This window comes from Cyprinodon tularosa, unplaced genomic scaffold (genome assembly GCF_016077235.1).
Source record: "Cyprinodon tularosa strain WSP-4 unplaced genomic scaffold, ASM1607723v1 ctg488, whole genome shotgun sequence".
Classification (NCBI taxonomy): domain Eukaryota; kingdom Metazoa; phylum Chordata; class Actinopteri; order Cyprinodontiformes; family Cyprinodontidae; genus Cyprinodon; species Cyprinodon tularosa.
Window position 1 is genome coordinate 25733 of NW_024039216.1, and position 26328 is coordinate 52060.

A 26328-nucleotide genomic window follows, 5' to 3' on the forward strand; every position below is an offset into this window, starting at 1 on the left:
CAGGTAAACAGGCCCATCTTAGTGTAAAAGCTTAGCTGAAACATTATCAGATGCTTCATTAAACACAGGAACTGGGCTTTTCTTCCCCACAAACAGAAAACATTTTACTTTCTACAGGAACGAAGTGGTTCATAATAAACTGTTGTCGATTGAGAATTTCTTTTGAAAGATCAAGAAGAAAAAGGACTCTTCATTTCAGGAAAGTCTAGGGAACTTTGGAGTTTTGTTTGAGTAATGTGTCTTTATGAAATCGCTCTGGATTACTGCCTGAAAATAGCTTATTAAACTTTCAATATAAGGCACTTTTGGATTTTTAACTTTAATAGGTGCTTTAAGTGTCTATTTCCCCCTACAACCTTTATTTGATTAAACCCAGTTGGTTTTGGTTCCCTGAAGCTCAAACGTGTTTCAGACCCCAAATAAAAAATGAGAAGAGATGCGTTAGTCAGTCAGCCTGAGATCTTACATACTAGGATCAGACTATTGGCTCTCTGAGATAATTGGTCAAATAGTGAAAAATCTCAACTTTCCTCTTTAAATCAATGCACCAGAACTAAGAAATTAAACAAAATGTTTTGATATTTTGAAGAAAAACATTTGATAAAAATGTGAAAATCTACTGTAAGTAAACTGGTAGCTCTATCAAACAACCGTCTGTTTTCTAGCATCAGTTCTTGGTTTGACTCCATTTCTCCGATCACCTGCTGCACGTTTTCCTCCGTTCCTCTCGATCTCAAGTGCTGTGAATAAAAACACACTTGTACCACAAAATCTTAAAAAGAAAATCAAACTCAGGAAGTATCTTTGGAAATAATCTCCATCCACACATTTATTTAAAGTTAAATATCGGCTGTGAATAACTTGTCTTTCCCGTCCCCTCCTTAGACAACCTGTAGTCGGTATGTGACAGACAGCTGCCAGCGGTGGCCTGGCTTCACACCTTAGTTGCCTCCCCCCTCCGCCCACATCATGCCCTCCACAGACATCAGCCTGGGAAACCACAGGCCACCAGGCTGGCGCCAGTCTGCACGCCTTAGAGCAGGGCAACCAGCCCAATCAATACCTCTGCATTTCCTGTCCATTTGCTCAGGTCTCTTCATTAATAATTACTGCTTGGCGGAGCTTCAATGCGCTCGCTGGCTGGCCCATAGGGGAGAGGTTTGGGTGACCTTTCCATGCCCCTGGGTTGCTTCAAATCTCTCACACACACACAAACAGGCGTTGAGACTGACATAACAAGGCAACATTGATGACATTATGACCTCCGGATTCTCCCCAGTCTATCCTCTGCGTAACAGCAGTTCTTAGCAGCATAACCAACAAAACAGGACTTCTTTTCTTCAGTTAAACTCTTTAGTTTGGCAGAGAGCAAAACCAGCAGCAGCAGCTACAGTTTCTAGAGTCATCTCTGCACTATTAAGCAGGTTGAATAATGGGACATTTTTGAGAACAAGCATCATTTACTGCTCATGGCACATTTTCCAGATGACACAGACGATTCATCAAAACATCTTAAATGATGTTCTGCCCGGTATGTGGCTTTGCTGATAAGCCAGGTAACAATGACAACTAAAAAAAAAAAAAAAAAAACAGTAGCCTGCTGGGATATTTTTCGCTGTGGAAGAGGAGGAGGAGGAGGAGGGAGCCTCCAAAACAGCTGGCCGCAAGCCAGAGTGAGGAGATTTTTTCATCCCGTGATGAACAGTTGGAGGAGTTTCTGAAGGAAAAACCCTGGCGACAGCATCGTGACCAAAGCCAGAGCCTCGGCGCTCCACGGAGGAGGCGTGCCCCCTCTGAGTGGGCTTGGGTCAAAATTTGGTGACGGCGGAGGCTATGTTCTCCAGGGCGGACCGAGCTTCAGAGGAGGGGAAAGCCTGGATGGCCTCCAGAGCCCTGTTGCTATGGTAACGGCACAAGTCCACCGCCGAGCTCACGCCTTTCTCTGACTTAACCGCTGCCAAGAGCTGTGGAAAGAGAGAGAGGATGAAAGCAAGCGTTAGTTTGTCACGCTGGTGTCAGAGCCTCCACTGTGCAGCAATGGGCAGTAAAAGTTAGTTTGAAGGATAACGTCCACCCAAAACCCCACAATGATACACTGTCAGCTGGGATGGTGGTTTCCAAATATACCTGTGGGCTAAAAATTAACGTCAACAGTAACACTTCAGCTGTTTTTAACTTAGTTTTCATATCAAATGAGTAATAAAAGCTGTTTCACAGTAATTCAGGTAACAAAACAAACACTTGATCATTGACTGATGTATACTACCTTCATTTTAAGATTTAACCCCGCTCTTCTATTTTGAAAGTGATTATTATTTAAAGTAACCTGGTCTTTCCTGGTGGAAAAAAAAGGTAATTTCTCATTAAAAACTAAATTTCAACCCAGCCTTCTTTACAGGATTGTTTTAATTCAGCTACATTTAAGAGGCCTTAAATCTTATAATTTCTTTACTAAGGTTTAGGTCCACATTAGATCAATACAAAACATTTGTTTTTTTTTATTTGAGCCATTAAGAGAGACTTGTGGAGTCCTTCTGATCTTTTTCCTGCCGCTAAACCTGAGCTTAAGGTCACAAACTGTTTGTTGGACGTTCTTCTCTCCGGTTAAGAGATAAATGAATGGTTAATTCAGTTATTGAAGGCCATTTGCGTCCTGAAGAACTAAAGCAACCCCCAGAGAATCACACTACTACAAACATGTACCAAGAATTTCGCTCCCCCCCCCCCTAAAATTGTTAACACATGAACATGATCCTTAACTGAAGTTCTGGGTTCTTTTTTTGTGTTGAGATGAATCATAAATGCCTCTAGAAGTCATAGGAGAGTTAACCACTGTTCTATTCTCTTTATATTTTGTTGGAGGCTCTCTTGGGCCCAAAAACCAATATGGCTTCCAGATTGTTATCAGTTGCTTTTTAATAATTTCTTTAGATCAGGTCATGTGTTGATTTATTTTCCATGTATCCTACTTCATGCTGCCAGACTGGTTCAGTTTATGCCACTATTAGATTTTATAAGTTCCAACACTGATCAGGCCTGGTTAATTAATAAACGCATGATTAATATAAGATAAGTCATGATTACACAAAGGGGAAAATGTTTTTTCACATAGGTTAGGTTTTCCTTTTAGAAAATAAAAATTATTTTTAAAAGAAGTCCACCCACCAAAACAAAACAAAAAAAGCCTGTTAAAAGGTAACTATTTTTTCACTATAAAATAAAGTTGATTGGTTTGCACATCGCATTTCCCATTCCAACATGCTGAAGTGGAAGACATGGAGTTGAAGAAGCATTAACAGGAGCTTTGAGTTTCCAGTTTTTTGAATGAAGCTGTGGGTTCCTGCTGCTGCACTGAGACATCTTTTTGCTGAGGGCGTTTTGCCTCATGAATTCTGGAGGTGGAAAGCCCCCATAGGCCTTTCTTTAAGCAAGAAGAAATTAAATAAAAAAATAACAGAGCTAAACTCAAAAACATCCTGCATGCTTATTTATAAAAAAAAAAGATTAGTTTCCCTCTCGCCTTTTATGCCAAACTAGAAGCTAACTTTGCCTCTCCCTGCATCAGCGCCCTGATGATTTTACCCCCTGAACACCCCCTGTTCGGATTAAAGGTGCAGCTCTTCACAGACACTGAAAAAAATTTATTTTCAGCATCAAAAAGAGGCAGGAGAAGCAAATGGGAATAGTGTATATTGAGCATTCAGCTCTGCAGCAGGGTGATCTGTCCCCATTTAACCCAATCCTTTAGTTTTAACTGGGCAATCAATATAAATATAATTTTTTTAACTATTGAATTGAGGAGATTTTCACTGAAAACCTTTCACTGAAACTACTTAACTTTTAGCCAATCAGAAATCTCTAAATTCACAGCAGCTTGAAGACACTGCTCTGCTTGTCTGAACTTCAGCACAGGGTGCTTTCCCTTTAAAGACGACGAGCAGCTCTTGCTACACAACCAATGCAATAAGCTGTAATGTAACTTATGATTTGCTGATAAACAACTCTGTAAATGCCTCCATAGCCACTGTAAAACATGGCGGTAGCAGCATCATGCTGAGGTTTTGCTAAGAGTGGTGAGTTTATAAGTAGTTCTAGATTCCAGTGACCCTCCTGTTTCTACTGGGGGACATTTCTAGCAATAATCTAAGACAACAGAATGAAATTACATGAAAAATTTAAATAAAAACGGGTAATCTGAGGTAATATGAGCAGGGTTCTGGATTAGAGACCTGCTTTTTTTCCGAGATGGATTTGGAAAATGCAAGCAAATAAAGTGCTTAAACTTAAGACTGAATGCTGAAATTTAACTAAACGATGCCGAAACTAAATATTTAGTTGATATATTGATATTCTCCCTAACTGTTAATGTTTTTATGATGAACATGTTACATAAACAGAAGAATATTGTTTTCCTTTCAGAGGTTAAACGTCCCTTCGTGCCATGGCAAGTTTAGAAAAAAACGGGTTCAACTGTCCAATATTTGTTAAATTAATTTTAGTAGAAGCAGATCAGCAGGTATCTAAGGTTAAAGAAGGTCTTGTAAAGTTTCCTTTTTTTAACTTTGCCAGCTGTGGAACTCTGCTGGTGTCGTCTTCTAACTTTTACCATGAGATTGAAGAGAAATGTGAATCTGTCAGAAGTTTCCTTTCTATTCTGTCATTGCATCACATTTTACTACACAGAGGTATTTCTTGTACCCCCTCTTGCCCCATGCATGTATTTCCCCTTCCTATACTTCTTTGTGTCCCCTCATTCCTCCTTACCCTTAAAAACTTCTCCTCTTTTTCGGCTGAAGGAGATTCTCTCACAATACCTCTGCCTCACAGCCTCGGTGTCTCCTCCACAAATAGGCCTTGGTAACCAATCCGTCTATCTCTGGTTTCAGACAGGACCAGATAACACCCCCCTACCCCTCCCGACATCACCCAGACCCCTCCCCTCTGCTCCTTTGGTCCCATTCTGGCCTTACACGTTGACTTTGGCAAGGCCATCTCTTAACTTTTTATATGAGTTACAGTGAAAGGGCATCATGGTTGTTTCTAGAGATACTGATGGGTTCAGTGCAGCTCAGCTAAGAGGTGAAAAGAGTCTAATGAGAAAAGTAGAAAGTTGAAAATGCCCCCTTACCTTAGTATAGTCCAACTGGTTTCTCAAGGTCCTTGCCTTGGATAGAAAACAGAGAAGGTGTCATTTAAGAGAAGGTCTAGCTAATTTGTAGATTAAGCTGCACAGTCCATTTAAAGGAAAGACAGTAAAAATAGGTATTATGTGCAAACAAGAAACTGCAAGATAAAAGTCTGGGATTGAAGGGTCAGAACGAATCAATCTGTTGTGGTGCACAAAACACCTTCTCAACTATATCTTTAGAAATCGCCTCCCCAATTTTTTTCCTCTCTGCTTCTGCAGCCAGATGTTGTTCTTTCAAGCATAAGGTGGTCCAGTGAACCTCCCAGTGGCCCCCTATTTGTTTTTAAACATCTGTTTTTTGATAGATGATAATCTGACGATTGTGAAGGAATCTCTTTAAAAAAAGAAGTGCTTGATGTGTCAACTATATGCTGGTGTTTTATGTTATATACTGTATATATGCTAAAACAGAGCGGTTAGCAGCTGAAACACTAAAGCTTTGGATGGACATTGACGTCACTGACATTGACAGTCTTGTCTAAATTTGAATATTAACAGGACAAAGAGTATGTTCCAAAAAGTTAAAAAACAACCACTGGACTTTGTTTTCCAATTTTGAAGAAGTTTCACTTCCCATCCAGGAAGCTTTTCCAATCTAAATTTAGGATTAGTGTTGAGTTCCAAGCTTTATAGAGTAGCCCAACAAAGTCTTGTTATGGCTTAGAAAACATGCAAACTGAACTGAAAAACAGGTCCATCTCTTAGTAATGGGGAGTCGTTGAGATCATTGTTTTCCTACCATATGTGATACTGGCCTATGCCTTTGAAAAGGGAGTCGTCAGGGTCATTGTTGGCCTGGCTGACCAGGTTGGTTTTTCCTCTATTAACATAAATGGCTTTCTTAACACCCCTTTCAAACCACCTGTCTTCTTTGTCCAAAATGTGACAGGCATGGTTACATTTCTGTTTTAATTGTACATGGACCCTTTTTAAATAAATCAAAAATATATAAAACAAATCTATATTGCTAAGTTTGTTATAGCTGTATTTTCCTCTGTGCTATCTGCTTTGTGAATGACAGAATGGTGGCTACTAGAAGTAGACTGATTCATCCACCGGCCGATATTCTGTGCCGATATCAGCACCAAGGTTATGTATGGCCATGCTTAAACATGCATTTGTTTTCTAATTAATTAGTGCAAACAGCAGCCATGGTTTGAGATCACATGAAACATTTAGTGTTAATATTTCATTTGATTTGTTCATAAATGTTTCATTTGAGACGTGACATTTGTTATAATTGTGTCATTTTTATGATTTAAATGGATAAATAAAAAGTAATATTGTCTTGAAAAAAAAAAAAGTGCCAAACAAAAAAAAAATGATGATTGCTGTTTTTAATTGGAAGATCTTTTTAAAAAAATGTACAAAAAAATTACAAAGACTTCCTCTTCTCTTCACGGTTAAATCCAATTTAGGATTTATGCTTGACTTAAGCCCTTATTTTCTGTTTTTCACTTTATAAAGGGTCGTTTTTAACTTCAACTCTTCATTATCGTGAAGTTATGACAATGTTTTGCTTCTGATTAAATCTGAAGAATCTTCATGACAACTGAACAGGCTTTCAGAGAAACCAAAGTTTCCATTAAAATTACAGCAGGTATTTCTTCAGATCTCAGGCTTCAAACATGGAATATAAAATATATATGATGGATGCATTAGGTTTTCTATTTTATCCATTTATCTAGACTCCAACAATACCTTTATCAAATTCCAGACTGTTATCAGAATAGACAGGAAGCTGTAGTTTTAGCTCCAGCTTTGCAGCCACTCGATGATATCCGTCTTTATTTTGTTTTGCAACTTTGGACTTTCCAATGAGATTTCTCTTCTGCATTTAACCCATTTCTGGGAAGCGATGGGCAGCAGAAATGCAGGAGCAGGGTGTTAGGATAATTATCATTGGTGATGTGTGAGTTTATTACAGCTTGGTATTAGCTGCCTGTTGCGTGTCAGAAGTGATGTTTTCCACAATAGTTAATCTAATTAAGAGACTTATAATCTTCATTCTGTATGTGCAAAGATTTGGAAATGGAATGAGAGCAGCGTCCTTCAGCTAAGAACGAGGTGTAATATTTTGATAAGGTTGGAGCCATGAATGTCTACTCATTGTGTATGATGTAAAATGTATTGATGTGGCTGACTGGAGATTTATTAAATTCCTTTTTAACTATTAATCATGGCCACTTCCTGAGAGGTGAGCAGCTGCCATTCGGTAAACTCTAAGCAATTTCTCTGATCTGAGTAAGATTACAATTTATATCAAAATCTGTGGTCATGTCTCCTGGTTATTTAATACATATATGTTATCAAGTGTTATTCAAAGAGTTTATCCCGAGTGATCTCTTTTCAGGGAAAAGAACTGAAGAGATAGAGCTTCAAGGTTCATACACAGAGACTATCTTTAACAAGGGACTCAGAAGTGCCATCTGTGGGGTTGCAACCAGTGAACCTGCTCCAACCACTTTACAAACAAGTCCCTTTAATAAAGTTTGTGTTTTCTTTCTTCTAACAGCAAATTTCAAAGCTCTATCACCACCTTCTATACCAACATGAGTTCAAGCCTTGAATAAATGACCAATGATCTTATTTAAAAATGACAAAAAAAAAAAAAAAAATGCTTTGACTATTAATTTCACAGAAGGATGAGGAAATAAAAAGATAAATGCATAAGTGGGATTTGTTTTTTTTATACATCTATTAAAAAAAATAGTGTTCAGCCACCACAGCAGATTCAGAAACAGGGATGTCTTAACTCTGCCGTGCAAAATATATAAAGATATGGAGCTGAAGTTTCAAGCTTTTTTTATTTACTGATAAAAACTGTCTGGAAACATGAATCTGACTGTTTACTGCTCAAACAAGCAGCTGCTCTGCAGTGGATTTAAACTCAGCAAGTTTTAGAAGTGTTAAAAGCAGCTGGATTTCCCACTCTTCTAACTGCGTGAAATGCACCAGCTGAGATTAGAGATAGCTTGTACAACTTAACAGAATATTAGGTTTTTCAAGTTTAATTTAAATTTTTACAAAATATGGCAGGAAGGTGGGTGGGGCCGCCTGCCCATGTTTTTACCTCCTCCAGCTGCTGGTGCCATCTCTCGTTCCCGACGATCTGATGGTGGAAAACCACCGGGGCGGCGCTCAGACTGAACGATGTCATCTCTCCCAGCCTGCTCCTTACAAACGGCTGCAGGTCAGAGTTGAGCTGCACAAAGGTGGAGCACAAACAGTCACTGATGTTGCTCTGTAACGTTTGGGTTACCAATTAAACCTTCATACAAGTAGGAAAAAATGTTTGAGATGACATCTGGCTAGCTGACACTAGGAGAGGTCCTGCTAATGAGCGGTGGGGTGGACAGTTTGGTAAGAGACAAACGTCCTGATGAGGATAGTTCTCCTTTAAAGAGCTCATTTCAACGTTCACCATGCTGTGATTCCAGCGTGCTGCAGAGGCCCCGCAGAACGGCAGCTGCAGGGAGCCTCAACAAGAGACACAAACTACTCCAGCAGTGTGAATCAGGTCATCAGCTCACTAAAAACTTCTAAAATGCATGCATTTCATGCTGCATTTAAGTTGCATCCTAATAAAATGTACATCAGTTCAAAACAGTCATTTTGTAACCTTCTTTATCATTTCTGTATTTATTGTTTTAGCCAATGTCTTCCTGCAACAACTTTTCTAGGCAGCATAAATTCAGCTGGAAGCATTTGATGAACAAAGATACAGCAAAACTAGAGGAGGGCCAATTACTCAACGCAGTCAGACATGACTGCAACATGTGGATCAGAAGCTCATTTAGTCCTTTTCTATGACTGTGATGAAGTTTAATCAAAGCAAAGTACATCTGTCAAAGGAGGAATAAAAGGGGTGTTAACTAGAGTGAAACTAATTTAAAATTTTAGTTTTATGCAGCACATTCATTAAAAAAAAAGCTTTGCATACATATTAATACCCCTTGAGCTCTTTCCCAATTTGTCACATTGTAACACCGGTTTGGTGCATATTTTATTATTATTATTTTTTTTATAGCTATAAAGAAACTTATAGTGACATAAGAACTGTAAGATGGAAGGACAACAATGCTTTTTTTATTTAACAAGCAAAAATCTGTTAAGTGTGAACTAACAGAATGAGTCACTTTTATTATTTTCCCATTACTGTGGATCGGTAAAAAAAAAAAAAAAAAAAAAAAAAAAAAAAAAAAAAAAAAAAAAAACATGAGTAGAGTTGAGTGCTGCACTGTAAAAAAGCATTTCCCTTTTTTAATGCAAGAGTGGAAAGTTTAATAAATTATTTGAGGATGGCAATATTATGGTGGCCGAAACAGTAAACCACAAAACAAGCATCAAAAACATGTGATCCATGATATAGAACAATATTTTATTACTATTGGAGAAAAGACCTTTCCAACCCGGAAACATGTCTCACATTTGTATAAAATTCTCTCATCTAATAATTATCATAATACCTATAATGTAAAAGAAAACTGGGAATTAGAATCCAATTCAATAATAGAGGACGAACAATGGGACAAATTGTGCGAAGGCAGTCAAAAAGGAACTAACAGCCAAATGTGGAGAGAATTCAGTTGGAAAATTTTAATAAGATTTTTTCGCACCCCATTTTTAATTTCTAGATTTGTCAAAAATCCTTCAGCGGCCCTATGTTGGAGACAGTGTGGGAAGATTGGTGACCATACGCACATTCTGTGGGACTGTCCTGTTATCAGTCAGTACTGGAAGGGGATTAGGGATGAGATAGAGACAATTATAAACAGAGAAATACCTTCAAATGCTTTGTTTTATTTACTGAATATAATACCAGACTGTTTTAATGAAGACCAAAAGTATATTTTGCACATGTTACTATTAGTAGCTAAAAAAAACTATAACGGCTAACTGGAGACAAGTTTTGTCACCATCTATAGCAGAGTGGAAGATTCGGGTAAAACAAGTGTATATGATGGAAAAAATGACTGCATGTTTACAACTCAAAGTGGACAAGTTCAATCAAAGATGGCATTTGGTGAAATTATATTTGGGTGTGTGATTTTGGGCTCTAGTGATTCTAATGGATCGCAATCTGCTCCGTCATCGGTATTACTAAGGTATATAGTTGAATACGTGTGTGTATGTATACATGTAGGTGGGTATATATTATATATATAATTTTTTGCTGTTTGTTTACTGTATGTTGTATTTTTGGCCTGTGGGTAAGCACCCTGGAGGGGAGGGGGAGGGGTGTGGGTTTGTGTGTATGTATATGTACATATGGTATTATATATGTGCAGTTCTCTCTTGTAAGGTATTCAAAGTCTCAGGTGACCTGGTTTATCGTGCTGCATTTATGTTGAAATATTGTACATGTGGCATCAGTATTTCTGTTATTGATTTAATTACTCTTGGCTCAGGGAATGTTCTTTTGTTGTGAAAAGTTTTAAAAATAAAAAGTTCTAAAAAAAAAAAACAAAAAAAAAAACATGTGATCCAAAACGCTGCAAACAAAAAGCAACAAGCTGCAAAAAGATGAAAACGTGCAGGAAATGAAGAAATAAGCTCTAAACACATAAATGATGCAAAGTCCAAAACACATAAACAGAAAAACGCTGCAAACAAAGATACTGTAAAACTAGAATCTAAATACTGCAACAGAAAGAAAATGATGCAATTAGTAAAAACAGCAGCAAACTCGCTCTAAAAAAGCAGGTGCTGCAGAAAACTGGAGAGAGTTGAACAAAAAAAACATATTGAAACAAAGTGTTACTTATATTGCTATGTAACTATGATGTTATTCTAAAGTATTTTAAGACTTACGTTGACAATAAAATTAAAGAGAGCAAGCCTCTCCTTTCTTCTTTAATTTGACATTCTGCATTAAAGCTTAAATTCCGGTTTGCACGGAAGGTTTTGTCCGATACGGTTTGTTCTTTGTTCAACTCCCTCTAGTTGTCTGAAGCACTTCCATTTATGTGGCCCGAGTTCGCTCCTATTATACTATTTGCATCAAATGCTCTCTGTGATTGCAGGATTTTGTTTGTGCTTGCTGCATTTCTTTGTATTTGCATAAGTTTTAGTTTTCTATTTTTTAGTAATTGCAGTATTTTTGTTTGCAGTGTTTTTCTGTTGCACTTGTTATTGTTTTGTATTTATGTGTTTTGGACTTTGCATCATAAGACTGTTTGCAGCTTGTTTCTTTTTAATTTTCAACACTTTTCTTTTGCATTTCTTTTTCATGCTTGCTTCTTTTAGAGTTTGCATCACATGTTTTTGCAGCTCGTTTTGTGGTCTATTCAATTCAATTCAATTCCATTTAGTTTATTTACCGTATATAGCGACAATTTACAACACAGTTCACCAGGTCATACAGTCAAATTGATAAAAATTTTTCTATCATAAGGAAAACCAGTTGATTGCATTGACTGAAATGCAATCCCTCACACTAAGCATATTTGTCGCAACAGTGGAGAGCAAAAACTCCCTTTTAACAGGCAAAAAAAAAGCAGAGATACAAAAAGCAACTGTAAAAGGCGGCCCCATCCAGGAAACACATAGCCAGGCAGCTGAGCTATGAGCCAGCTCCCATGTCAAAGGATGAAGGGAGCACATCCAGCCTGTCACAGTCAGAGAAACAGGACAACACTGAAAAAACAGGCCGATCTCCAACATCTATAAACAAAGGTGTTGATGGCAGCACCACAGCTGATATTTCTTTCTAGGATGGTGTCACAGCCAAAAACTAATGTCTAATGTGTGTTTACACCTGTTTTTGGCTGTATAATAAACTATGGTCTTTTTTTCAAAGTATCCTTTGCAGTTGGAAACAAACCATACAAATGACCCCACAACTCTGAAAAAAGGTGTTAAGGTGAGGCAAAAGGTGAAAATCTTGGTCCAGATACAAAAAAAGCACATCATCTTAGAGTACCATCACCATTTCAAAACATGGAGGCGGTGCCCTCATGCTGTGGGGATTTAGAAGCAGGTACCAGTTTATAAAGAAAATGGAATGGTTAAAGGAAAGGATACTGGAAAGGTTACTGGTTAAAAGTCACATCTAAAGCTTATTCAGACTTTTTACCCCAACTGTCTGGTCTACACCAAATCTATTTGACCTTCAGATATTTTGCACAGAACGGGGAAAAAAAAACCTTCTAAGCCTCCAAAGCTGGTAAAGGCTTCTTATATATATAGCTTTAAAGCTTCGCTTACGCCAAGATTTTTAGACTGCTGTTTGCAAAGAATAAAAAGATAAATAAAATAAAACTTGCATCATTTCCTTTCACTTCACAATGATGCACTATTTTGTTTTGGTTCATTATGAAAAAGTAATTGTTTTTATGCAAGAATTATGAAATAAAAATAATTAAATGAATACCTTTTTTTTTTTATCACTGAGCCATAATATGTATTTCTATTACATTATTTGATTTGATCAAATTACCTCATTCTAAGTCCTTAATTATATCAGATTCCTTGATTTGTTTTCTTTCACGTAGCCAATATTTTTGATAAAAAAGAAAAACGTCTGAAGAAGTCTTGATTTGAAGGTTGGTTTGTGTTGTGATTGCCCAGGACTTACCTTGTGGCCCAGCGACAGGTGTTTTCCATACAGGTAGGCCTGTCTTTGTGCATCTCTCTCGTGTTTAGCGAGCTGCATGGCGGCCTGACAGCTCTTGGCTAGCAGAGCTCCGTGAGACAGAAACGTCTGATCCTCCCATGACGCCACGTCGACGCCCTCGCAGAGACTCTCCTGCAGAAAGAAACATAGCTTCACAATTTATAAAACTTTCAGTTGACAGTGAAGAGAGGGATAACACAAAGCAAGACAATTTTGTTTTTAAAAATGTATGCACTATAATATAAATATATATATTTTTTATTTAAACAAATTTAAACAAACTTCAGGCAGGGAGACAGCTAGTTGCGGATTCAGAGTGTAGCCTGAAGACTGAGCAATTAAAAGGGAACTTTTTCTCACTGCAGCCTGACAGCTGTGGACGATATGAATAAAGAAAGTCTGTCTTAATTCATTATTTATCAGGGTATTTTCTCATTTACAGTCAGCTGGTATCACCTAATGTCATAATCAACCATGGAGAAAGACTTGCTTTCTATGCAGGTCATAGACTTAGTCTGATCTGTGACCTTAATGCACCTAAAACACGAGAACATCTTTGCTCCAGGAAAGATCTTTTTTTTTCTTCTGAAAACAGCTAAGCAACAAACAAGCCCACTAATTGTCATCAAAGTCAGTTAGATAGACCGAGTTTTACCTCAGCACTGCAGGAACTCTCATAATATATTCCTTGGACCAAATCCCCGATGGCACTGGAGATCAGTTCAACCACCTGATGAACAGAAAAAACACTGTGAAAAAAAAGGAAATTACCCAATTGGCAAAGGTTAAGAGATGTTAGATTTCCTGAAGTCTAGGAGGTAAAGGTGAGACAGGAGGACAGAAAGTCTGAACTATCATAGTTGGACCTCAGCCTTTACCTGTTCACCAGCTTTACTCTGTATCCTAACACAGCATCTTCCTCTACAGGTGGAGAGTCTATATAGAGACGCCTCCTGGAGCCTATTCATGGTTCACCTAGAGATTTGATCTTCACAGATGTGATCTTAGGTTTTGCACACCGGGCTGATGTGTCAGAGTAAGAAAAGAACCTGAGGCGGACCAAGAACTCATCCAACCTGGGAACCTAAAGGATCTCTGGGTTTCCAAGTTACAGAATAAATAAATTATTGAACAAATAGATGGATTGATAAATACATTTATGAATGCATTCATAGATAGACTGATGAATCTATTAAATAGATAATTAAGGATATCTGAAAAGATAATAAGGATAATTAATAGTAATAATTTTTCCTAATTAATAATAAAAGGATGAAGGATAATTTTATAGAGAGACACATAAATTAGTAAATGAGATGTTTGGATTAAAAATAGATAAATTTCTGGACAACTTCTGCTTAACTAAAAGGTTTCTTCAACTGTAATTCTTAGTTGAATAAAAAAAAAAAAAAGAATTAAAGGAAATTCAAATTAACTTAAAAGTACATCTGATGTCTTCAAGAAACATCAATTAGTAACATCTTTTTAGGACTCATCCTAACATCAACATGTGAAAACCCTTGGCACATTTAATGAATTTAGCTTTTACCTCATTTTAGGGACGTTGAACTGAAAGTGCAAAAATTGAGCACTGGATGTGGTCGTCTAAGATTAACGTTCAAATCAAAGATCCCGACATTGATCCGCACATTAAGTCGACATTAACACCAAGGATCAGAACTGCAGAGCATCTCCCTCATTATCAACCATTAAGAGAGCAGATTAAACTAAAGTGTAGATACAAATGAGGGGAATCGACACTGATTTGCCAATCATATCAACCGTAACATTCGTAATTAAAGGCACACGGTCTCCTATGATTGAATAAGGAGCGTCTGAACAGCTGGTTTGGAGAATTAATCTAAGGTGAGCTGCGTTGGGCGCCAGGTGAGCCACCTCATTACCAGTCCACAGGAGGGGGGGGGGGGGGGGGGGGGGTCTTCAGGAGATTTCATGGAGCACACCCAATTATGCTTTCATTCATCATTATATTTTGAATTTACAGAGAAGCTCCTCAGGTTTCTCTCCAGTGTGGTGCGATGAAATGGAGCTGATGGTGGAGAAAAAAAGGAGCTTGCAGAGAAGCTGATTTAATCCCTTTTTCCTTCTGTTCTCCTTAACAGCAAATACCTAAAGAAATATGTACAGTTTATTAACTTAATGTTGAACATTTAAGTCAATCATTTGTTCTCTTGAACTCTTATCCATCCTTCTGGTGTGAGCAGCTATTATCGACTTTTATTAGGAGCAAAAGTGATTATATGGCATCTGTGTGCTAGTGTGAGAGTATTAGATAAGATTTATCTAATATTTTACGAATACATAAATGATTATATCTTCAACTATATTTCGGATGTTACTAAGATTATCTACCTTTAAATGCAGCTTTTGGTTTATTCTGTGTTTTGTCATTAAGAAATGAAGCATACAGTGAACTAGAATGAGGCATGGTGGTGGCTCAGTGATGCTCTGGGACTGCTTTGCCATCTCTAGCACCAGAAATGTGAAAGAGAAGAAGGGTTCAAAGAGTATCAGGAGGTCCTGTGAGGAGTAAAAGTGTTGCAGCAAATAAACCCTAAAACTATGAATGAGCAGGAAGGCTTTGGTAAGGAGCCTGAAGCAAGGCTGCCAGAAGGTGTTTGGATATGATAAGCCAAAAAATGTTTGTCAAGAAGGAGTTTCATTTTCTCCAAGATCGGAGAAGATGTTAGAAGTAGTTCTTTTAGTTGTCCAGTAGTAAGAAACTTCAACACTCCAAAAAGTATCGTAACTAAAGACAAGTGTTTGGATGTTTTCGGCAATGTTTATTTTAGTTTTCCAGATTATCTGGACAGTAAACACAAACACCTCAGACAACCTGAAACTATGGTATGATTGTGTTACATCTAGGATGTATATTTTGCATTTATTGCACACTTAATTTGATTCTGTTCTAAATGTGTTGAGAAGAAAAACTGAGTTTTCATGTTGGAAAAAAAAAGTTTTATGCCTTCAATTGTCATTTTTATCCTCATGCTATCGAAAACAGTATTAAGAATCAAATTACATTTTTTAGCGTCATGAAAACCCTACTTAATTCTGTTAATATAGTTATAGGAAAACCCTTCTAGATTATATATATTTTCCCTAAACATGACTTAGAGCTGAATTAACTTAAGGTACAAACATTAGGGTTGAAACAATTAATCAAATGAATCTTGATAAATCGATTATTTAAATAATTGTCACCTAATTACAGACGCTAAATTATGCCTGTAGCTGACAGAGCAACCCAATTAAAACAGTATTATATAAAAACAAAAAAAAAATATATAAACATTTTTCATTTAGGATGAAAAATGTTTTCGTCTGTCAATATGCTCTGTCCAGAACTCATTTTAGTGGAGTTCTGGAAAGAGCATGTATCTATTGAATGTAGATCTATGCCTTAACTCTGGGTTTTTTAAAAGGCTGACAACATTTCCAAATGCCTCAGGCACGTCTTTAAAGCTGAAAGGTATAAAACAGGGCAGCGTTTATAGCTTTTCTGCCTCCTCCTTAGAATGCCCACTAACAGTCTGAGAGAATCACAGGCTGTAGAAAAAACACAATATGCTGTAAAAAAGCAGTTTCCTTTTATTTTTTTTCTCCTCCATCTTTGTGCTTCTCCTGAATTCATTTTGAACAACTCAGTCATACTGAAAATGACAAGCCGAGTCTCCACTCAGAAACAGCATCCATTCTTAAGATTGCTGTCACAGCGGCTCTGTGAGGCTTCCTCGTACGATTTAAGTTTATGACTAGCCAATTAACAGATGTTGGACATCGCACTAAAAAATGACCAACTTCAATCATCAGTCAATTTTTTTTCAATCACAAAAGCAGGAAAAAATATAGTAAAAAATGAATAAGAAAAGAGGAGCCTCCTCAGGTGAAAGAGCTTCATCAGTTCATCCTAGACATGATTGGCTTCCCCAGAAAGCTCCAGAGATGCTGGCTGCTCAGTCAGCCCCACTGTGCCCTTTGGGTAACTGAAACCTGCGAGGGAAAATATTGAGGAAACCTGAGCTTCCTCCCCAGACTTGGAAGGACAATGTGCCTACAGTATTACCAGATGTGGTGTCTCTGCTTGGCGTGCCTTGGGAAGCAGAGCTCTACAGAGACCTGATTTTTTTTTTTTTTGGAAAGTATCACATTAACTCTCCCTCTTACTCCTTTCCAAATCCAGCCAGATCGTGTTTTGCCGACAGAATGGAGAGTGGGGAGAAATCAGAGCCTTGTGATGAGATTATTTTACAGTTTATACAAGCAGCAGCATAAGTTTCCTCTCAAGGCCACGACATATAATCTCCATCATTTTCTGTGTAAGAGGAAAGAAATCCCAAACACTTCCAAATCTGCTCATCCATAATCTTTTTTTTTTTTAAACAAAGAAAGACCTGGTGCTCAGGAAATAAATCTAAAAGTCTAAGTTTACTCAGAAGGAGCACCATTTAGCCTGTGAGTAATTCCTCACAAAATTAGTCCTACTCCTGAGATTTAAGTTTGGAACATTGATAAATGAGATTAGGTCGACAATACAGACTGCAGACATGAAGGAAACTTAGTAAATTATGACAGAAGCTTTTTTTAAATATCACCTAAATTCCTACAGATCTTGTTTTATATTGTCGCATGTCAACCAAAGTAAGATTTCTTCAAAATCTTTAGTTTATGATTTCCTCCAATGCCGACTAGTGTCACTGATGCAGTTTGTAATGTTCATAGACAGGAAAGACCAACTGGTAATTATACACAACAAACTGCTTTTTAGGTGTCATTAAATCATGACCTTTAGCTACTGTGAAAGTTAGCTATGTTTTTTAAGGAAAGGAAGGAAGGAAGGATATAAGACTGAAAGGAAGGAAGGAAGGAAGGATATAAGACTGAAAGAAAGGAAGGGAGGAAGGATATAAGACTGGAAGGAAGGATATAAGACTGAAAGAAAGGAAGGGAGGAAGGATATAAGACTGGAAGGAAGGAAGGAAGGAAGGATATACGACTAGAAGGAAGGAAGGATATAAGACTGAAAGGAAGGAAGGAAAGAAGGATATAAGACATAAGACTGAAAGGAAGGAAGGAAGGATATAAGACATAAGACTGAAAGGAAGGAAGGAAGGAAGGAAGGAAGGAAGGAAGGAAACTAATAAAGGAAGAAAGAAAGAAAGGACAGATGTAGGGATCAAAGGGAGGAGGAGCATATAGAATGAGGGAAGGACAGATGGACGCTGGAAAAGGAAGCAAGAAAAAAGTTATGAGTAATTAAAAAAAATAAAGAATTAAACTTAGCATTAGAGAAAGAATGAAACAAAGGAAAAAAATAGAGAAGAAAGCATGAATAAGGAAAGAAAGAACAAACCACTAACAGGAGGTCCTTGGAACCAAAAGTTTCTGAAAGGACATCTATTCCTTCTGGAACCGCCTGGCACTTATGGAATAAAGAGTTTTCTGTTTCATTGAAACTTATCAGGAATCAATATTGTCAATACTAAACAGGGATCATGTATAAAGTGATCAAGTAGTTATTTAAATCTACATTTGATGTCGTTGATGAAGCCACATCCCATACCTTGAATCATGCCTGGTTTCTGTAAACCTTAAGTTTATAGACTTAACAGTTTTATTTTCTAAACGTATAGAAGCATATTCAGTTACTCTTTAAGGATTTCATAAAGCCTTTGGCCTGAAGCTTTTGTCTTCTGCCCGCATTGCCCACGTCTCTGTAATGACAACCGTAGGAGGACAAGAGGAGGTGACATCTTTGCAAATGGGCACGAGGAATTCAGAAAATAATTGGGGAGGCAGCACTGACAGGTGTCCGAGAGAAAGCGACGCTGCTGAAGGCTCGTCCACAAATAATGATCCACTGTCAGATGTCACAGGCGTTTATTGACACACCTGCTGGAGATCACAGCTATTAATAGTATAGAATCATTTTTTTTCCTTGCTTTGAAAACTTTTATTTTGTGCAGTCTTGAAGAATGGTTTTTAGGAGATACTAAACAATTTGATTTAAAACACAAGTTTCCTTGTGTGAAGATGAGCGCTAAAGAATCTAAAATGAAGATTAGAGCAGGAAAAAGATGCCTTCTGTTTTTAGCAACGGCTGAATTTGGAATAACCAATTAAATCACAGGACCCAGTTGAAATACAGGGGATAGAGGAGGGGTACAAACTGTTAAAAGGGTTACAACATATTAGGAAACAATTTGTTAGATATCCAGCAATTCTTCAGAGATAGTCGGCGGTCGACTATCTGGGTGCCTTGTTGAATGGTTTGGGACTTTCAGTAATCTCAATTTATTGGAACGACACAAGGTGCTGCTTGCTAACCTCACTCTCTCGAAGATTTCAGGCACATCCAAGGAAAACCAAAGATGAACTTAGCTTCAAGAATTTAAAGAAGCACCAAGTGACATCTTCCCTCTAAGCTGCATGATTGCACAATGGCAAACTGCTTGGATATTCTCAGTGCACAAGAAAATCTACGCAGCGCATGTTTTTTTCCTGTATCATTTAAAATCCGTATATAATCTGTTTTTCAACTTCAAACTATGAGACACTGTTTTTTTTTTTTTTATTATGTGTCAATGTCCTGCAAATGTCCTGAAAATGTAATTCAATGTGTCAAAGACTGCAACTGATGCATAAATAAATAATCCTACAAGAAGAATGTCTGGCAGCCCAAATTATTTATTACTTCTGCCAAGGAGGGTATGTTTTTGGGAGAGTTTGTGTGTCTATTTGTCTGTGTACAAGAACTGGAAAAGTTATGGACAATTTGATGGAATTTTTATCCTCATGCCAAGGAACAATTCATTTACATTTGGTAATAATCCAGATCATCTGTGTTTTAGCTGTAGGGGTAAGTCACATTTGGGCCAAAATTTTCTGCTTGGCGGTGGAGTGCTTCTCAAGTTTATAATTATTTATTTCACAGCGTGCACGTCTGATGTTTCTTACAGAGGTCAGTCATCTCCCTCTAATGTCTCTGGCCCCTAAACCTCACCTGCAACTGGGTCAATGTCACCGACCCAGAGAAAGTCTCGTCGCTCTGCTCTTGTTCTCATGATATGATGAACAGCCCAATGCAAGGCCAATGGCATAAATAGCCACATGCCCATTGCTATGCTACTCACTGATGACTATATTGGATTTTGGAGGTTAATAACATGGTGGAGCCACCAAAAACAGGGCAAAAAGAACCTCTGATCAATTGGAAAGGCAGAGAAAACATGGATCCTCTATTGTGAATATAGACTGATTGATTTTTATTGTGCTGCTTTAAAACAGGGAGGCTGAATCAACTTCTGAGAGCAAATAAAAACATTTTACTCAAGAGGCAGACTTACACTTCCCTGACTAACATAAAAGGAACAATTGTACACTACTTCACATTAGATAATGTACAACATAGAATGTACAATGCCTTTGTTTGGCATCTGAAATAAGCCTAATTTGTGTTCACGCTTGGGGGTGACAAAATAAGCAGGTAGATTATCCTTTTAATTACCATATATGTGTGTGAGTAAAAAGAAAGTACCAAAAAGAGATATACATTAACAGCCAAATGTTAAAATAACAATACAGGCGGTTTTTTTTTTTTTTTGTCTGATTAAGTTGCAAGTTAGTTATTGGGATGGAGAACCAACAAAACAACAACCGATATTCTTCAAAAAATAACCAAGAACATAAATTAGCTTTGAAATTTTAAATGAACCTTTCCTTTCTCTCACTATTAGAAGGCAAATAAAATGAGAGTAGGACAAATCAAGACTTGCACTTTTAAAAGGATTCGATAATGATTGTTTTATCTTTAGGATGCATATTTCATGTTCTCTGAAGCTCTAGCAAAGTTCAAATAAAGTGTTTGTTGTTATTCAAACCCCAGGATCTGGCTAAGTTAGTTTTTAACAGGTGTAATGAACATCAAAAAACACCCGAAAGGATAAAGATCAATGTCTGCTGTGGTGACTTTGTTTTGCAAACCTTTTCAAACCTGAGTAACTGGTAGCTATCAGTTGTCCATTAAAAACTTCCACTGTGCGGAAGCTTCCTGTGGTTGCTTCAGATTACTGCTCATAAACAGCTCTGCAGGCTTGTTTGAGGGTAGAAAAACAATCACAGCTGTGTGGATCAGCAGAGACTAGCGCTACCCTGTAGCAGACAATGATGATGATGATGTTCCTTTACATCCTAATATACACTTGTCTCCCGGCTGCTTGCATCTGACTTTTGGTAGAACAGTTGCTGGCTGCCATGAAGCCAGAGATAAAACAAGACTGAAAAGCGCAGCGTGAAAGGCGATTAGGGCCGGTGAACTGTGGAGGTTATTTTGATTCGCTACCACATTCTGACAGAATGGTGTGGTGACAGCATCCGTCAGCGGCAGGTTCTCAACCAGGCAGCAGATAAAACCCTTTATGACTGTGCTGATATCTGAAGCTGAACTAAAGGCTTACATGCAAACCCCCATGGGCCTGATTTTTAAAGATCCTGATTGAGGGTTGCTAAATTGCACATACAATTTATTTTTAAGTACATGCAATATGTGGCCATGTTACAGGTGATCTAAAAAACATTGCTGTGCAAATGTTAGGATGTGCAAACTGACTTGGCTCTATCATTAAAATGAGCAGATTGCATGTTTCACAGGCCGTTAAGATTAGTTTAAGATTTGGAAAATCACTTTTAAATGTAAAAAATGTTTACATTTGCACAGTTTGGTCATCCCAATATGATCTGTATATTGATGAAGGCAAAAAATATCAAAAAGGTTTAAACATGCTGTCTGCTGGATTACAAACTTAAATCATTTTGCACCTTCTTTGAAGATCTACCCTGCATGTATAAACACATTTGGAAGTGTTTTAGGGTGTGCAAATCTGCAGATCAGGTGCTATGTTTCTAACCTGACTCCACCAGATGGATATGCGAAGCAAATCCATCTGGAAACCTTCCGTTAAAGTAATTTTGGGAAGGGGCGAAAATACTGGTTAGATGATTGGCCTATGTTGGTGATAGAAATAAAATAAACCAATCAGATCAACGAAGCATATGACGTACTAAAAGAGCAATGACGAAAACACAACCACAAGATCAAACTCTTGCCGAAACCAGTCGGGAGGTGAGCAAAAACATCTTTTCCTCTGAGAAAAGCCTCCAGAGCAGTGTTTTGCTCTTCTTTCAGTGAAGAAATACAGTGTAATTCCGATAAAACTTGCTCGATAGCCACGCTAACGCTAGTTTCATCGGCTGAAGCCGCCATGTTCTTTAGACTGAACTGTCGCGCTTCTCGTTGCATCACACCTCAACCCGCCTCAAAGCCAACGCTGATTGGACGTTCGTTTGGTAAACGGCTCAAAATTTTCTTTAACGGAGAGTCTCCAGACTGATCTGCGAATGAAAACCTTGAAAGTTCGCGAGATCTCACGAGGCTAGAGGCTCGGCAGTGGCAGAATCATCATGTAGGAATTGTTATCTTCATCTAGTTAAGCCAAAAACATAGCAATAAAAACAAGATGGTGATTTATTTTCCTGTAGGAAAAATATTTGTTTACAAAGATGAAAGAGTTTAAAAAAAAAACACATCTTTAGATAGCACAACAACCATGCTACTGTCCTTGTGGTTGTCACACTGCAACGATAGGTTCGTTTTCATTAACTATCGAATTGAGCAATTGTAATTATGAAAATAAATTCTCTGAATTTCGGAAAAAATTAAGTTTTTTTGATAAAAAGGTTTTAATGCTTCGATGAGGTGGTTCTTTGGTAGTATATCAAACATTTTTATATTTCGCAATGGAAACAGTTTTTTCGCATCACACCAGTCCTGTAATCTGTAGCTGGACCTTACTGCCTTACAAAAAGATAAAGAGGAAGACCAGAAGTAATTTTTATGTGCAATTTCAATTGTATTTGTTATCTAATGGAAATACGCAGATTGGAAAACTTATTTTTTCAAAATTAGCAGAATATAAACAGTTTTGGACACACACATGTGTAATAGAAACACAGTTAAGTAGCATGGGAGTGGCATTCTAGTGGTTAGGGCGCTGTGCTTGGAATCCTCAGGTTCTAAGTTCACTCCCACAGAATGCCACCCTGGGTACCAGAGCAAAGACCCTTAACTCCACATCGCTCACCGGGCGCCGCACAATGACAGCCCACTGCTCCCCAAGGGGATGGGTTAAATGCAGAGAGCTCATTTCATTGCCCTGTGCTTGTGACAGTGTAATGTGAATAAAATAAGCAAGAATAAAAAAAAAAAAAAAAGCATAGGCCGTGCAATTCTGTCCTCACAAACAGCAGCTTGACTCAGTGCGGGACAGTCTTTCAATGGGCCTCATTTCCTATGGCTTCACCCGCTTCTGTTTATCCCTATTTTAGTACTAGTCTGCAAGCAGCACCGGTGGTGTCCCCCAAAACAGGAAGGGCAGCAAGGAAGTGTCTGAGAGCCAGCAATTTTAACATAGGCATAGTTTAATTTATAGACTGAAGAATAAAGACTACTAAATGGTTGATAGAGTTGTAAAAAAAGGCTAAAAAGTTATATTCATAATGCATAAACAAACATCAAACTTCAAATCCAGATTTATCTCCTGATACCAGCGGTTGAATACAGGCAGGTTCTATCTGAACTCAGGAAAAAAAACATAGCTAATAATAATTTCCAGGGCCTCTTTTAATTAAGTTTCATTTAAAGACATTTTTATTAGAGGAAATGTACATATTAGCGTTGCAGAAAATACTTCAGTTAGTTAGGTTACAATACGTCTCTACTTGGCAGGAGTATCCAGAGCTATAAACAAACCTCTCTGCCAACAACGTTCAACTTTAATAACCGCATTTTTACAGTGAAGTATAATAATCAGGAAAAGTTGTTCACAGCCTCTGACATGGAGACATTATATGAAGCTAAAAAAACGTCTCTCCTGTGTGGCCTGGTATCTGCTGTGCGCTCCGACGTATACAACCTGTTTTAGCATCACAGACTCCTGGTGCAGACGGCTCTGTGCGCTGCCCACTCAGTTATTAATGATGGTGAGAAACCCAGCGTTAAAACTGAGGATTTCACCGGACAGGAGCAGAGGCTGACAGTAGACATCATAAAAACGGCTCATGAGAAGAGAGGGAGTGCGTTTCAATCACTGAGCTTCACTCATTATTTAGATCTATGTCCTAAGCATAGGCGTTTTTAGACCATTCTTAAGGGGTGCTGAAGCACCCTTAAATTGAATCATAGCACCCCGAAGATATGGGTTGTTTTCTATATTATATATATTTAATATTTATTTATTATTATAAAAGTAAAACACAGCCTAAAACTATATAGAATTTTATTAAAAAAGAAAAAAATATATATACATATATATGAAAAGTATAAATATTCTACCATTAAAGATGGAAAGAAAATCAGCTGCCAGTGAAATGCCATTAATTTTGAATTGTGGTTCAACATAAATATTAACAATAAATACACAAACAAAAAAAACAGGTAAACCAGCGCGATGGGGCTCCTAAACTAAATCTTGAGCAACACTTTAAGGGAATCACTGCAGTCTGGTGTTTTCCTAAATGTTCAGTCAGATTTCTACTCCTGCTGATAGTTTGTTGGTGAAACGTTTATAAGAAATGTGCTCTAATGTGTCTGGGACTGTTTAAAAAAAAAAAAAAAAATCATTAATATTTTTAAAATCATAATTCAAAATGAATATTTCAATCTATCAAATCATAAATTTGTAAGTTTTTATTTATATATTTTTTCAGTTTCTTGTTATTAGAATTACTGTTGTGAATTTATCCTTTTCTATATCGGGAGTGTGTCTAAACTGTATATGTAAATTTATCTTGTTAATATAATCCATTTTTGAATTGCCAGTCCAAAGAGAAAGAGGTATACAAGGGGAAGGAGAGGAGCAAAGTGGAAGGTCGGGAAAAGCCATGTAAGTTTCAGTACAGCCTGTCCAAGAAGACAGAAATGCAGGGAGACAAAACACAAAAGTCTCAGATACGATGTGTTTGTGAATGATAGTTATTGGCAAAAGGCACTGAGCAAGTTTCGAAATGTAAAAAAATTATGTAGAAAACGGTGAAATGTATCTTGTCTGGGTGCTCAGCACCCCTAAACCTCTGATCCTGAATTCGCCCCTAGTCCTAATCAATTTGAGTTCCCCTTAGATCTATTAAATATGGCTTGTGTACAGCAAATATGAGCAAAGAAATGCAGAAAAACTTTAAATGAGAGGTAAATTTCATGCAGATTTCCAGGATATTTCTTTTGTGTGATTAGGAACGTTGCCAGCAAAATATTCAAAGGGCAAAAACTTGAGTAATTAAATGCTTTCATTGCAAGATTAATTATAAAAGTTAAATATAGCTACTGCTTCCAGCAGCTCACCTTAGCGTACTACTGACAAAACGGTAAACATCGGATTACAGGTCAAAAAAATTAGCCCAACATAAAGTCATATTTGCAAAATAGAATAAACTGCGTCAACCTAGAATTAAACTGTTTAGAATTAAACATGTTTTTAATGCTTTGAAATCTAGGAGCTAAAAAGTTTTATAAGCTAACAGATTAAAACCTAATAGCTAAATCTAACGATGTTCAAAACTGATATGCAACTTGCATCTAAAAAAAAAAACATATATATATATATATATATATATATATATATATATATATATATATATATCAGATGGTTCCGTGTGTCTTTATCAAAGTCTACCTTAGTGTCGTTGAGCTCTGCCAGTCCTGTACAAGCATTCGCCAGCAAGAAGTCGCCACTCAGGACGGCCATCTTATTCCCAAACTCCATGTCCTTCAGCGGCCCGTCTGAGTCCGTCCACTCCTTCAGATTAACGATCCCTCGATGCACCAGGAATGCTGTGTGGATAAGCTCTGTGATTTCTGCCAGGTTCCTCTGGCTACAAAGTAAACAAAGACAGAAAAGGAGACAAAAAGAAGATAAAGTACAACTTTAGCATTCTTGCTTCTTAAACGAGGGTCCTTTAAAGGTGTAGTGGAAGATGTTCTTTTTCTGGGTGGATCATCAAAATAAGTGGTCCTCCTGATTGTCAGTCATTCTGGTGATACGTTTACGTAAGGCCATACTACGCACTCGTCTCCATTTTCACTTACCGGTGGTGAGTCAGACATAGTGGAAAAATTGCAAAACTTCTTTTAGAAAATAAGGTTGTATGAGCGATGCAAACAGGAACTTTTAAACAGAGCGATTACGAGGAGAAATGAACTTTTGCACGATCTGGCACGCATTTAATAGGTGTTCCCTCTCGGGAGCGGGTACAGGGTTGTGCATGTCTATTTTTTTGGAAAGTGGAAAGGGTGGGTCTCTTCAAAAATTCACGAAAAATCTTCGACTATACCTTTACGATTTGACAGACTAAAAGCTTTTTGCCAGAAACCTGTGAAATATGGGGCTTGTGTGAAGTTTACAGCATCATAACACAGAAAAGAAAAAAAAAAAAACTTTTTATTGTG

The 26328-nt window shown here is 37.5% G+C and overlaps 1 protein-coding gene across 1 annotated transcript in view; it reads right to left on the reverse strand.

Moving 5' to 3' along the window:
• Positions 1–799: 799 nt before the first annotated feature.
• The window catches only part of pdss2 (prenyl (decaprenyl) diphosphate synthase, subunit 2), a 48267-nt gene continuing 22738 nt past the window's right edge, over positions 800–26328 (reverse strand). Inside the window, exons 3-8 of the mRNA XM_038302345.1 lie at positions 25556–25754; positions 13462–13536; positions 12768–12938; positions 8262–8393; positions 5129–5164; positions 800–1964 (exon numbers count right to left, since the gene is read on the reverse strand). Coding sequence (XP_038158273.1) covers positions 1809–1964; positions 5129–5164; positions 8262–8393; positions 12768–12938; positions 13462–13536; positions 25556–25754 — 769 coding nt within the window. The 3' untranslated portion in view covers positions 800–1808. The remainder of the gene's footprint in view (positions 1965–5128; positions 5165–8261; positions 8394–12767; positions 12939–13461; positions 13537–25555; positions 25755–26328) is intronic.